The sequence below is a fragment of the Spea bombifrons genome, chromosome 12 (genome assembly GCF_027358695.1).
Source record: "Spea bombifrons isolate aSpeBom1 chromosome 12, aSpeBom1.2.pri, whole genome shotgun sequence".
Lineage (NCBI taxonomy): Eukaryota > Metazoa > Chordata > Amphibia > Anura > Pelobatidae > Spea > Spea bombifrons.
In genome coordinates, this window is record NC_071098.1 from 32,392,118 (window position 1) to 32,405,888 (window position 13,771).

The 13,771-nt window shown below is 43.1% G+C and overlaps 3 protein-coding genes across 3 annotated transcripts; all 3 read right to left on the reverse strand.

Moving 5' to 3' along the window:
- Positions 1 to 532: 532 nt before the first annotated feature.
- Positions 533 to 3,283, reverse strand: LOC128469856 (chymotrypsin-like elastase family member 2A). The gene is made up of 8 exons (XM_053451651.1): positions 3,221 to 3,283; positions 2,577 to 2,665; positions 2,327 to 2,424; positions 2,083 to 2,211; positions 1,718 to 1,854; positions 1,261 to 1,406; positions 925 to 1,077; positions 533 to 630 (listed from the first exon to the last, which is right to left on the reverse strand). Exons 1-8 carry the CDS (start codon positions 3,258 to 3,260, stop codon positions 613 to 615), a joined length of 810 nt encoding a protein of 269 aa, XP_053307626.1. The 5' UTR covers positions 3,261 to 3,283; the 3' UTR covers positions 533 to 612.
- A 1,994-nt stretch (positions 3,284 to 5,277) lies between these two features.
- On the reverse strand, positions 5,278 to 8,543 carry LOC128469857 (chymotrypsin-C-like). The gene is made up of 8 exons (XM_053451652.1): positions 8,466 to 8,543; positions 7,679 to 7,767; positions 7,491 to 7,588; positions 7,108 to 7,230; positions 6,452 to 6,588; positions 5,912 to 6,057; positions 5,615 to 5,767; positions 5,278 to 5,432 (listed from the first exon to the last, which is right to left on the reverse strand). Exons 1-8 carry the CDS (start codon positions 8,503 to 8,505, stop codon positions 5,415 to 5,417), a joined length of 804 nt encoding a protein of 267 aa, XP_053307627.1. The 5' UTR covers positions 8,506 to 8,543; the 3' UTR covers positions 5,278 to 5,414.
- A 1,473-nt stretch (positions 8,544 to 10,016) lies between these two features.
- CASP9 (caspase 9) lies at positions 10,017 to 13,735 on the reverse strand. The gene is made up of 9 exons (XM_053451644.1): positions 13,565 to 13,735; positions 12,670 to 12,871; positions 12,514 to 12,563; positions 12,168 to 12,344; positions 11,990 to 12,079; positions 11,508 to 11,655; positions 10,863 to 11,042; positions 10,671 to 10,780; positions 10,017 to 10,544 (listed from the first exon to the last, which is right to left on the reverse strand). The coding sequence occupies exons 1-9, from the start codon at positions 13,694 to 13,696 to the stop codon at positions 10,452 to 10,454; spliced, it is 1,182 nt and encodes a 393-aa protein (XP_053307619.1). The 5' UTR covers positions 13,697 to 13,735; the 3' UTR covers positions 10,017 to 10,451.
- Positions 13,736 to 13,771: the final 36 nt, after the last annotated feature.

The following is a 13,771-nucleotide window of genomic DNA, read 5'->3' on the forward strand; positions in this document are numbered from 1 at the left end:
CCCGTACATGGACGGGCTCAAAATGCATTGTTTTCAATGTGTTTAGGGACCGCCCATTGTCCTGATGGTGAGAAAACCCTTTTGCGATTATGTTACAGCCAGAAATACCCCTGTTTTCCATAAAAACAGATAAATAACTCCAACGGTAGTGTATATATGTGTATGTGTATATGTTAATATTACGATATAAGGAAATCTCTTTTTATTGTCAGAAATGAGCCAAACACAATTGAATTAATAATAAGACTTAAAACATTGTTTCTAGGAAATAAAATTGGAAAATGGGTTCATTTTGTAATCTGGGCTGACATCTGATAAATGGTGGGAGGGAAATATCTGTTCCCAAATGAATATTTGGAAGGTTCTCGGGGTCTGAGAATTTGGGGAGGTTCCCAGGTGTACCCTGTGCTTGGCAGTAGGTGTGATGGTACACCTATCCATATGTAAAACCTCTGATGCATCTGGTATCTCTGAAGAGTATCGATGTTATGTTATGGGCATTAAAAGAAATAGCCATTAAAAAAGCCACATATGTGTGTCACGTATGATGCAGTTTATTACATAGAGTCATTTTATTAACACAAAACGACCGGTTAGGAATCCCGAGTCACTTTAATTGGATGCGATTGTCTGAAAAAGAAAGATACAAAGTTACATTGGGCTGATTTTTTGCCAGCCTTAAATCCTCGTGCCCTACTTTCCTCTCCTGATGCCTCTCTTCCCTCCCTTGATGTCACCCCTGGTCATGCCTATAGACACACCCCTTTTGGATGGTAGCAATATTTGGGCTGCGAGTAAACGCAGGTATCATTTGTTACCTCGGATGCATTCACGCCAAAGACCACCCAACCGACGAGGAGATCATATCCTGTCACCTGCCGTGGACGTACAGGGCAAATGCTATTCTAATACCTCCGCACTTACCGTGCTGATCCAGCTGTTGTAGTTGGAGACGCGGGTGAAGACAGAGGGCTTTTTATAGTAATTGCAGCCAAGGGAAGACCCAAAGCTGACCACTCCGTGGACCTCCCATGCACCATCAGGGTTCCTGCAGTTCAGGGGTCCTCCAGAGTCACCCTATAACATGGAACATGCAGTGAGGACACGTTAAAGACACGCTCATCCCTGAATAGCAAGCATATATAATGGAAATAATCAAATTCATTGTCAAGGCATTCCAGCTGCGCATGCTTCGTTTTCCTGGCACATGGGCAGAGTGCCGGGTTATTCCAATAACAAAACAAAATTCAGGTTACGTACATAACAGCTGGAGATAATGCCGTCTCCACCAGCACAGATCATACTGGTCTTCACGACTCTGCCCCACCAGTCAGACTGGGAACATGTTTCATGATCCACAACCAGCAGAAGACCCTGCTGCAGCTTGTCTGGGGATGGACCATTGGCTGAAATAACAACGACATGATTAAGGAGGCGACCGGACCTGCGATGTCCCAAAATACAGAAGCTCTGGCATCGTCCTACATCAAAGGAAAGCACAGAACCTGATGGCAGATAAGAGCCGTGCCTGAGCACAGACCTCTATGGAAAAGCTTTGCAGAGCCATGAATTGAGACCAAACCACAGTTTTTCAAGCAGGAGAGAAAGCAAACAGAAGATACACGGCCAGCTAGAAAGTGTAACATGTAACTCATCATTTACATGGCTTCGCTTCGTTTATGGTTCTACCCGTTCAGTAAACAGTCCTTGGACTTACTCTGCAGGTTACCCCAGCCGGTAACGTAACAACCAAAGCTGTTTGGCAGAATGTATCCAGCAGGGGGCAGACATGCCGGCTGGATGGTGTCGCTGTATTCCACACTTTCTTGTAGCTTGATGAGGGAAATGTCATTTCTGAAAAGGACAAAGAATTGGGTATCTGCACTTATAAAAACATTAAATAAAACAAAGGTTTGGGTTCAGTTCCTAAAGTCAAGCAGGAGCGTGATCATTTTGAAAAGCAAGGGTTCCACCATCCTTATCCAAGGATTGAGCAAGACATTTATATGAATTAGCGAAGAACGCGTAGGTCCTGTAGGTGAAGGTGTCACTGGTTACGGGTAACGTCATCATTTAAATTACCCTCCTGCCAAGTTATTGGGATTCCATCTGGAGTGGTTGATGAGCTTAATGACGTTGATGGTTTTCTGCCCGGACTCAGACTGTCCCAAGTTGTGTTTTCCGAGCTGCACGCGATAAGTGTAGGAAGAGCTAAAAACAAACCAAAGTTACCATTACTGACCCCAAATCGTCTATTTTGTGGTAATTTCACACATCTCTACCATGGCAAAGACTTGTTGAACCTTGGAGAGCCACGTTTACCCACCTGATACAGTGGCCAGCCGTCAGAACCCAGTTTGGGGCAACAAGAGTCCCTCCGCAGGTGTGGTACCAGTATCCATTGTAAAGGTACTGGAGTGAGACCTGAATACAAAGGAAATAAATTAAGTGTGGCATGTTACAAACCAACCAGTGCCGTAACATAAAACTCAAGGAGGGTTGGCCCATGACCTTCATGATATTACTAACGTGAGTTTTCATGACATATGTAAAATATGGAGTTTTAAATGACTCACCTGCCAAGGCCAGCTATGAGGAGCTACCTCTTCTCCATTAACGACCCTGGATACCGATGGCTGGTAGGTGGGGACCCCACAGCTGGAAGCTGAGTAAAGCCATACACAAGGTTAATGTGAGCCAATTAGAAGCTCAGAAAAGGTTTTTTATTTATCCAACCACTGTGTGTTTAACCATCACCGGAACGGAAATAATCCGTAAATTCATTCTGTGGAATTTGCACCCGTTTTCAAGAAGATTCTGCCTCTTTCAAGGAATTTATTGTTAACCCTTTTAACTCTCATTTGTAACATCTCCCTCCAAACCTTCACCCACATTCTACCAATTAAATCATCTGTGCATGGAACCCCAAAGAAAGTTGGAGTCAACCTCATTGGAGAAGACCCTGAAATTACCTCTACATTTGTGAATCTTCTAAGAAGAGGGAACCAAAACCTTTTTGCTTATTAGATACAAATCCTACAATTCTCCTACAGCAGGAAAAACGGGCGACTAGACGGGGGCCGATCTGTTGGGAGTTTCTGTGTTTTTAAGAATCATTGATCCAAAACCCTTGTCTATTAGGCATCTCTGTAGCTCAGGTATACAGATAAACCTCTGATCTAGTCAATTAACACCAAAATATAAGCATATATAAACATACCTCCAGCAACCAGGAGTGCTATTGCCAGCAGCGGAAACATGCCTGGATACCTTTGTTGCACTTTCCCAGCGGTGGGATATATTTATCCTAAAAAAGTGTCATTGGCGTGTTCTATTTTCAGTACAATAAACACGCATGGGGAGGGTGGGTAGCCTTTTTTTCTTAACGTGAACATGTTTACTCTGTGAGATTATAAAGGACCTTGTGTAAAAATAGAAGTGCACAAACAGTTTTTCTTAAAAAAAAATTGACATATTTTAGAAGAATTCCAGATTTTAAGATATCGGCTTTGTAATAAATACACCTGCTGAACTGAAAACCACCATGTCATCTGTATTCAAGCAGGTGTGATACAGCAGTGAGAAAAGCACTTTTTTCCAAATAATATGTGCATACTCAAGTGATAATGGAAAAGAAGAGCAGCCATATGTTTCAAAATACGTACAATTTCGTAATATGAAGATTGCAGTGTATATATTTATATATAGATAGATAGATAGATATAGTCGTGTGAAAAAGGAAGTTCAACAAAAATAAAGCCAAAATGGAGAAGCCATGTGTGAAAAACTAAGTACACCTTATGATTCAATAGCTTGTAGAATCACCTTTAGCAGCAATAACTTGAAGTAATTGTTTTCTGTATGTCTCTCACATCATTGCGGAGGTATTTTGGGCCACTCTTCTTTACAACGTTGCTTCGGTTGATTGAGGTTTGCGGGCATTTGTTTATGCAGAGCTCTCTTAAGGTCCCACCACAGCATTTCAATCAGGTTGAGCCCTGGACGTTGACTGGCCCATTGCAACACCTTGATTCCGTTCTTTTACAGACATTTTGTTGTGTATTTGCTGGTGTGCTTGGGATCATTGTCCCGTTGCATGACCCAATTTCGGCCAGGATTTATTTAGCGGTTGGACACATGGCCTCACATTTGACTCTAGAATACTTTGGTAAATGACTGCAAGGTCAAGCCCAAATTATCACCCCTCCGCCACCCTGCTGACATTTGATTTCACCAAACCTGGCACTGTGCATTGTGGCCAAACATCTTCACTTTGGTCTCTTTTGTCCAAAGGACATTGTTCCAGAAGTCTTGTGGTTTGTTCAGATGCAACTTTGCAAACCTAAGCCATGCTGCCATGTTCTGTTTAGAGAGAAGAGGCTTTCTCCTCCAACCCTTCCAAACAAAACATACTTGTTCAGCCTTTTTATAATTGTACTGTCATGAACGTTACCATTTAACATACTAACTGAGGCATGTAGAGTCTGAGATGTAACTTTTGAGTTTTTTGTAATTTCTCTGAGCATTGCACGGTCTGACCTTGAGGTGAATCTGCTGAGACGTGCTCTCCTTGGAAGGTAGGCAAATGCCTTAAATGTTTTCCAACCTTTGAATAATCTTTCTCACTGTAGAATGGTGGACTTTATTGTTTGGAAATGGCCTTATAAACCTCCCTAGATTGATGGGCAGCAACAATTGCTTCACTAAAGTCATTGCTGATGTCCTTCCTTCTTTGCACTGTGTTAACACACACCTGAATGTCTTCAGACCAGTAAACTGCTAAAACATTGGCTTTTATAGAGGTGCTCACACTTGCTGATGATCAATTAGCAGCATGTCTGCTACTTAGCACCTCAATTCCTATGGAAGCTGTATGGGTGTACTTAGTTTTTCACACATGGCTTCTCCATTTTGGCTTTATTTTTGTTGAATAAATCATGACACGGTGTAATATGTCATGTGTTGTAATTCATCTGAGGTTGTGTATACATACATACATATAGAACATTGCAGGCAACTGTCTAATTAAAGGGGGGATGTTGGTATTACATCTTTTAGCTTAACTAAATTTATTTTATTAAAAATGTTTGTCAATCAAAATTGACAATCCTCATGGTGAAGAGGCAGATTGTCGGTAAAGTAGCAAACTCTTGGGGTAAAAGTGCAGATATTCAGGGGGAAATTGACAGATTCTTAAAAGGAATAATCAGGATGAGTTTAAGAATTTTAGCAGCCGTTGGAATTCACCCCGATTGTAATAATATCACGCAAATACCATTTCATTGACGACTTGTTTTATTGAAATAAAAACATATTTAATTTGTTCAGGATGTTACAGATGATATAAAGAACGCATGTCTTCCACGTCCTGTCGTGGAGACAGGGCAACGGGAATCACATCTTCCGAATCGTATTTAGTTGCTGGCGATTTTCTGTAAAAATACATGAGAATAATTATGTTTATTAATGGGCAGTTTGGGCTGGGCTGGGATATTGATAGTTTTGGTTTTTGTCATGGCGTGTTATCATTTAATAATATGGCACCAGCAATATATATATATAGAGAGAGAGAGAGAGAGAAAGAAAGAAAGAAAGAAAGAAAGAGGGAGCACACCTGGCTAATCCAGCTATTGTAAGCGGACACACGGGTGAAAACGGTGGGTTTCTTGATGTAGTTACAGCTGATACCGGAGCCGAAACTCACAATACCGTGGACTTCCCAGCTTCCACTGGCTGCCTGGCAGTTCAGAGGACCGCCGGAATCTCCCTGTGCAAAAACACGACATCTTTAAAAATGCTGTATATTGTGTTATTGCAATTATTCAGCATTATACCGCGTTACAAATACTCAAACCGGACCAAGCGTGAACCGCTTCAAATCAAAATTTGAATCAACTGAGGCGTTTCTTACGTTGCAGCCGGAGACAACACCGTCACCTCCAGCACAGACCATGGTTGTCTTGACCTGGGATCCCCACCAGTCACGCTGAGTGCAGGTAGCATGGTCAACCACAGGCAGAAGGGCTTGCTGCAGGTTATCAGCGATTGGTCCATTGGCTGGAAGACAAAACCCAATGTTTTTGCACCATTCTAGCCAGCGTGGTGTATATCAACCCACCACCTCTTCTACTTGAAGAGCGATGTAAGGTTCTTAACGCGCACCCATCAATATAACAAGTTCCTACACACCGGGGCAGAACTTCACTAGAAGGCAGTTTTAGTATTGAGTGAAACTTGGACATTATAAAGAGGCACCCTCTGTATGTGGTCGGTATAAATTAAGTCCATTAGACCCTTTTAAGAAGTCAGGGTTCAAAGCGGGTATAGAGGAGAGAAGGATTTTTGTAGGTCCCTCACCCTCCCGACTTGGACATTTTGATAAAATATAAGGTTCCTTCCGACTTATATTTTGTGCGGCTATGGCAATAAAAGCTGTGAGCATATGTCTTACTGTACAGGCGTCCCCATCCAGTAACGTAGCAGGGGAAGTCATTTGCCAAGATGGCTCCCTCGGCGGGCAGGCAGGCTGGCTGGATTTTGTCGCTCACTTCCACTGGCTGTGAAAGCTTAATCAGGGCGATGTCATTGCTGGTGTTGGGAGAAGAATTGACAATGTTACCCCAGCTGGACTGCAAATTCTCGAGTTAGATGAAACAAAGAGATATCAGTTCCTAAATGGTCCTAATTCTAGGTCAAGACACAGCAGAACTTTCTTGGAAGGAACCGCAGTTGGATGAATTATTGGATCAACAATCAATAAATATGGATTTTGCTTCTTTTTTTCCAAAAATATCTAAATTGAAACTCATGTTAACTTTTCTTCGTTTACCCAGCCCTTGTGATGAAGGATTCTGGGGTAAATTGGTGAAGGGTCCTTCTAGACACAGCCTTGCCGGGGCAAAAGGGCATCAACGGCATTTCTGATGTATCATGCCTGGCCGACATCTATTCTGCCCGTCAGATCTCAGTGATGTACCTCACACGTTATTGAGGGTTCAGTGTCTGTTTCAGAGTAGGCAGGCTCAAGTTTGGCCCTAAACGTCCCTATACTATACATTTGTATAGAATGACCCCCCTCTTTATAAACCCTAGTGCATTCTAACTTACATAATGAGGAAAGAATTCCAGTTCTCGTGCACAATGATTTTTTCGGGTGAAATAGCGATGGAGCCCTCCTCCTCATTCTTCAGGTTGTGTTTTCCCAGGTAAACTCTATATGTTCTGGTGGAGCTGGAGACGAAACACAAGATTGAACATGACCAAGCCTGACCGGTGGATTTCTAAAGTATCCGCATTGGGATGGGTAGGCTAGGGGCAGATAAGATTTAGGGCCACCTGGCATGAGCCACATGCCATACACACATATAAATACGGGGTTTCTTGGAAATGGTTGACATTGTGGTGATCTAATTCGGAACGTTCCCAGAATGCCAATAGAATGTCCGTGCTGACTTCTTGAACATTCTCTTGAGATCATTAGTTACAAATACCTGATGCAGTGAGCGGCAGTTAGCACCCAGTTATCAGCAATGAGGGTTCCTCCACAGGTGTGGCCCCAGCCGCTGGTGCCTTGATACTGGAGTGAGATCTATAGCGAAAAAACATCTCAAAATGTCATAATTATCATTTTACCGAATCTTCCAGATTAAAGCCTAAAACACGAGGGTTGGCTCCTTACCTGCCATGGCCAACTGTTTGGTCTCACATCTTCCCCGTTGACCACCCTGGATAGGTTGGGCTGGTAAGCGGGGACACCGCAGCTGTAGGCTGAAATACAGAACAGGATCATTGGGTCAAGGGTTACATATTTTATGATGCAGAATGTTAAAAAATGTTAAAAAACAACAGCGGAATCCATTATGTATTTAGATAAATATTATATTGATGTCAGGGGGAACCGACACATAATTTATGTATTTTTTATTATTTTTTTGTTTAGTTTTTGCTTTCCAAGTCATGGATATTCATTCAGACGTGGCTGAAAATACCAAAAAAAATCACAAATTTATTATCTGGTCCAATGAGTTTGTGACGGGGGCCATCTGGGCTGATTCAAGAGCCTGGGCACGTGTAACAAGATCCTCAAACCTTGTATTTCTAGGTGGAATTGGCAATTTAGGCCCAAAAAAAGTCCCCCAAAAAATCTTAATGTCAACAGAGAGTCAACCCTGAACCATTAACTGCTGCAGAGCAACTCGAGAGCTGTGACCCGATTCACCGATGACTCCAGTAGGCACTTAACGCCATGAAAATGGCAGACCCTCTAAATTACCAGAATTAGACTTCAGCATAAAACCGATGGAAATAGAAACGTTTTTTAAAAATTACAAAACGTTTTTGCCTTCCTTGTGTTTGCAAAAATTATTCCAGAACCTCTTCCTTAAAGATATTAGGATCTATAAAATAGGACATCATAGATGAATAATACATAGAAAAATAATATAATATAGAATTTTTTTACTTACCGTAGCCCAGGAAGATCGCGAGCAGCACAAACCTGAACATTGTGATTTCTCAGAATTTTCTAGCTTCACCGTACGACTTATATACCAAGGCATATCTAGAACTTGGCCGAAAGATCAATAGTCGTGAGATTATTGAACCCAGGGCGACCAATCAGCAATTTGATAAGCAATATTTACTTAATTTTCTATATTTGTAGTTTGGCAAAAAGAAAAGTTGACAATTAATACTAAATACTCCATTTCAGGACAAAAAACTTGCGTTTTTTTTTTTCATTTTCTGGCACAAAATTTAATGTATATTTTAATATAATTAGGGCTTTAAAATAAGTTTGAAAAATGATTTTGCAGAATTTATATATTTTTGTTGTGCCTATTTTTTAGTTCATTCAGCAAAATCACAATACATTTTTTCTGATGTAAAATCCATCACTCAAACTGATTGAAATTCATAGATAAATCCACCTTTCCAAGATTTCCCCTATATTCCCGCCGAGTGCAATCAAACAATCCTCAATTTGGCTTAAAAAAGTGGGGGAAATTCAATCATGACGCCCAAAGCAGTCAAAATAATCTCTAGCTCTAACGCAATCTTGATCAAAACCCATATCTAAGTGTTTTCTTCTCAAAATATAAACACAATCCCTTCTAAAGACCTGTTATCACCATCTCCGGTGGCAGTGAATTCCACAGCTTTACTGCCCTCACTGTAATGGATGCTTTTCGATGGAAGAAGAGCGTAATAGGTGCCTGTGGGGGGTGAAGTTCCCCCCAGAGATGGCCTAATACGGACTCTGGATATATTTTTATTTACCTTGTTTGTACTCTTTTTTTATATTTTCATTTTAAATAAATAAAAATTATTAACTTTTTGCCCGAAAGTGCCGAGTAGGTTGGTTTTTTTTTATAAATTCAACATAATATTCAGGCAATAGTTGGAAGTAAATTGATTTATTTTTGTAGATTACCTTTTTTTAGGGGTTATTTGAAAAATCTATTAGGAACATGAATAGATGTTTACAAGACAGTTTTCTTTGGACGGGGAAAGCATTTTATCGCTTATCGCCGTTTGTACATATTTTGTTCTGCCAGCCAGAGCTGCATCTTTGTATCTCAAGGATAAAATAACACGGAACACATGTTTTACTCGCACGGCCCAGGTGTGCGGCTTCTCAGCGTTCCGGGGTCGGGTCAGGGAAGAGTTTCGCGAGGAAACAGGCAACGGTTTCAGTGTTCCCCATACTGACGGGGGAGAAACCAGATCTGGTTTCTTTTCAGGTAAATTAGTGATTTCATGCCGGGCCGCGCTGGTCGGACACCTTAAAAATTCGACGCTCCGTCCATCAATGAAATCCCGATTTTTGCTTCGGAGCAAATTATCTCCGGTTCTCATGAAACGGGGTATTTTCAGTAAAAAGCCAAATATTTCAATGAGGGGTAATAGATCAGTGGAACCGCCTTCTAGTAGAAGAGGTTGGCTACATACATAGTCTTTTACACATTATATATATTATATTTTTTTTTTACTTTGTTGTTTTGTAACAGAGTGCGGAGTTGGTACAAATCTTCATTGTCATTTTATTTAAAAAAAACTTTTTTATATTCTCACAAATGCAGTTTTATTTTACAAACATTACATTAATTATAAATCATTAAACTCATCCCATAAAAAAAAGTTCCGTTTTTATTTATTTTTGTTTTAACGTTTCCTTTGGAGTTATAAGAGCATCCCAAAAAACCTGGAAGGAAAGGTTATGTTACGTGCAGATCCCGGATATCCGGCTGCGATGTCCCTCTTCCAAAATGTATTTTCCCTGTTACTTTATAATAGACCTCAATTCATGAAATGGTCTTCTTGGGTGAATAAGCCCCAGGCATTCTATCGCATTCCAAAAATTCCTCAAGATAAAGTCTTGTTGCTTCTTTACGGCAGAAACAAATAAGAGGCAATGTTTTCCGACGTCTCCTCTGCACAGAAAAAGAAAATCCTCAAACAGTTCGGAAGAAAAATCGTTTCCTCAGGAAGTTAAAGTATCCGGGGATCTGCTTGTACGTTCCTTTGCTCGCGACTTCATTTGCAACCTAAAAATACAAAAAAAACGTTACTTTTACTTGCTTTTAGAGGAACTGGATTCCATATTCCTGGAAATTTACCAGGATAAAGAGAAGATCCAGACCACAATTCTACATCGAGGCCCAAATACCCACCATCACGAGAAGCGTTTGGAGATCAAACTTCGAGGCGAACTCTCCCAGGATCATGTCTAACGTCTCCACGTACCACGAACCTCTGTTCTGATCCCTCCACGACACAAACCCTGGTTAGGAAACACTCTGTATGAATATGTGTATTTCCAACCGCGTCCCCCTACCAGACGCCCCACGCCGCGGCGATCCTACCCGGAAAGGTTGAGTAAGACACCAGGATATCGCTGGCCGTAGGAAGACTCGCCACGGCGTCGGTTTCGTCCGTATCGCCAGCTTCGGGGCGCACCGGAGTCGCGTCGGAGTGCAGAGACTGCTGGGAGTTGGAGCTGGGGAGACTTTCTGAGTCCACTTCAAAACCTCTGTCTTTCTGATCTACGAGGTGGAGAAGGAAACCGGTGCTGCTCACTTACATCTAAACTCTCATCAGCCTCACCGGCCCATCTTGTCATTTTTTTGACCGACTTTTTACTTATATTAATTATTTTGGATAGTTTGAAGCACGTCGCATGCTTTCTCCGTCTAGGGTTACTAAGATGTTTAACAATGGTGTCTCTTGTACCCTACCCAAAGCGTCCTACGATACCAAATCCAAAGATCTCCCGCGCGCCCTCGCAAAGCCCCAGAGGAGCCAAACAAAGCTCCTTTCACATAACCCAGCTGCTCCTTCCGCCTCGAAGCAAGAAAACAAGGCCTTCTAGTTAAATAAGTAAATATACAAAATAACGGAGTAGTGCGGACGGTCTCATCCTGAAGAATCATCTGACATTAATGTTGGCCGGAGATCCAGAAGGTCTGGAAACCGCTCTGTAGATGCCACCGAATGGAGAGCGACCTTACCCCCTCCGCAGGCCTGGATGAAGAAGAGCTTCGGTTTCCCCCGGAGGCCGGGGCAGTTATTGCCATTAAAGTAGCTGACGATACGTTCCACGGGGACGCGTATCCCATCCGTGCCGTAAACACCCCCGGGGAACTGTCTGTGCCGAGTCTGCAACCCAAAAAAAACCAACCCAAAAACGTGAGAAAGGAATATTTACATCCAGTCTACGCATCAGAAGAGGCCGGTCGGAGCGACGGAGAACAATACAAAGGGACACCAAATGAAAAGCAGGACCTTAGAACTTATAGATAGAACTTTTCACTTCTGTGGATTCTGTAGGACTTGGCCGCCCCGACTTCTAACCAGAAAAGAAATGATCCCGTACTCTACTGGAAAAAAAATTAAGTGGAATTTGTATCGGCCCCGAACCCTACGAGCGAACCCGAGATTCCCAACGATGCTTCGTAAACTGTAGTCCGCGGAGCCGCTGCCTGTAACCCACCTCACATCCGTGGGACAGGATCACCACCAGGCAGCAGTCCTTCTTGCTGTGATCCCGCTCTGCCAACCTCTGGAGCTCCTCCTGAATCTCCTGGGGTGACAGAAAGCCAGCATTTTGAGGACACGGAACACGCGTTACCTGGACACGGAACACCTGCTGAAGTGTATCACGCGCTCACCGATCCTTTCAGGTTATTCCTCACGAGGACCTCAAAGCGGAACGAGCCGAGTGTCTTCTCCAGCTTATCGCGATCCACGTTGGACCCCGTTCTCTTGGACAACCCGGAGCCCTCGTCAAACTCCACGTTATTGACGATAAGGCAAAAGCCGCAGGGGTCGGAGTTCATCGGGTAATTCTACGGTCACGGGAAAAAAAGTCTACAGCGTTACGTGGAACATTTGACCGACACGAGTCACGCGGGCTACCACGATACAGATTTACCAGGGTCACCTGGTTTTTTTAGGTGATCATATTTATTTTATATAATTTTTGAAAATGTAAAATAAAATATTTAAAATTCAGACCTGTTCTTTCTCCCAGGCCTCACGCGTCACCTGCGGTTTTTCAGCGAAATCTGTCCAGATAAAGAATTTGGATTTTCTTCATTTAATATTATATTTGATATTAAGTTTGTTTTTTTTATAAGTCAGCATAACTGAAATATTTTTTTTTAAGCCTACCTTTCTTGGAAGGTGATAACGGGATCGGCGTTATAGGGGGCGTCTCGTACAGCGATCCTCCGCCCTGCCCCCGGAGGAGATCTGCGAGCTCGTCCTGGCCCGTGCTCTTCAGACATTGCAGGAAGAGAGGGAAGGCCTGACCCCCGCGCGTCTCCAGCTCCACCAGCAACATCCGCGCCTGATCCCTCCGGGTACCTGCGAGCTGTCACGGCAGATCCAGAGCCATGGGTACCCCCGACTGCAAAACTATTTGCCCCGCGATCCCCTTTAACGCTGCACTTGGTAGCTCGCAGCCATCCTAAAGGATGTATTTTTTTATGGGGACATCTTGGGGACCCGTGTTAGAACCTCCTTCATGATGTCATACAAAGTAGGTCATTTTACTCATTCAACTAAATGACTTCACTGCTTTATAATCAACAAATAACCCCCAGAACAAAGCTGGAAGATACTTATTTTACCCCCGGGTCTGTTTATTAGTATCGTAATGTCGAGTGTTTTAAATGACCAAAAAGGGGGCCTTTTAAGGGTGTGGTTGGGGTGGGGTGTGGGTGGGGTTAGGGTGTGGCAGAGGTGGGGCTTCACTCAGACTATTTATGTGATTTCTAGACCTATTTATATCTATGTAAGGGGGCGGGATTTCCTGCAGAATCTGTACACATTATTCCTGTGGGGGGGCTTCGTACCCCAATCTAACCCCTGTCACCCCTTGATCTGCCCCCTTCCTCTCTAATCCTGCCCACCTGGTTTCACTAATACCCCCTGTTTGGTCCATGTTCCCCTGACATGTCTCATTCCCGGTTTTGTGTTCCCTGCTAACCCCGGTTTTGCCCCTGTCCCTGCCCCAGGACTTGTCTCATGCCCCCCTTGCCCATGCCCTGATGTGGCCCCTGACCTTAATCTCTTCTATCATGTCATCGCTGAAGATGCCCTTCTCCAGCAGCTGGTCCCAGAGCTCTGACACTTGCATGGATTTCACTAACCGGACCCGGTTTAGCTGCAGGGCTTGCCGGTGCCGCTCCTCCATCCCTGCTTCTCACTCTACCCACTTCCGTAAACACAAAGATCGGCGGCTCTGCGCATGCGTGACACGTGCAGCCAT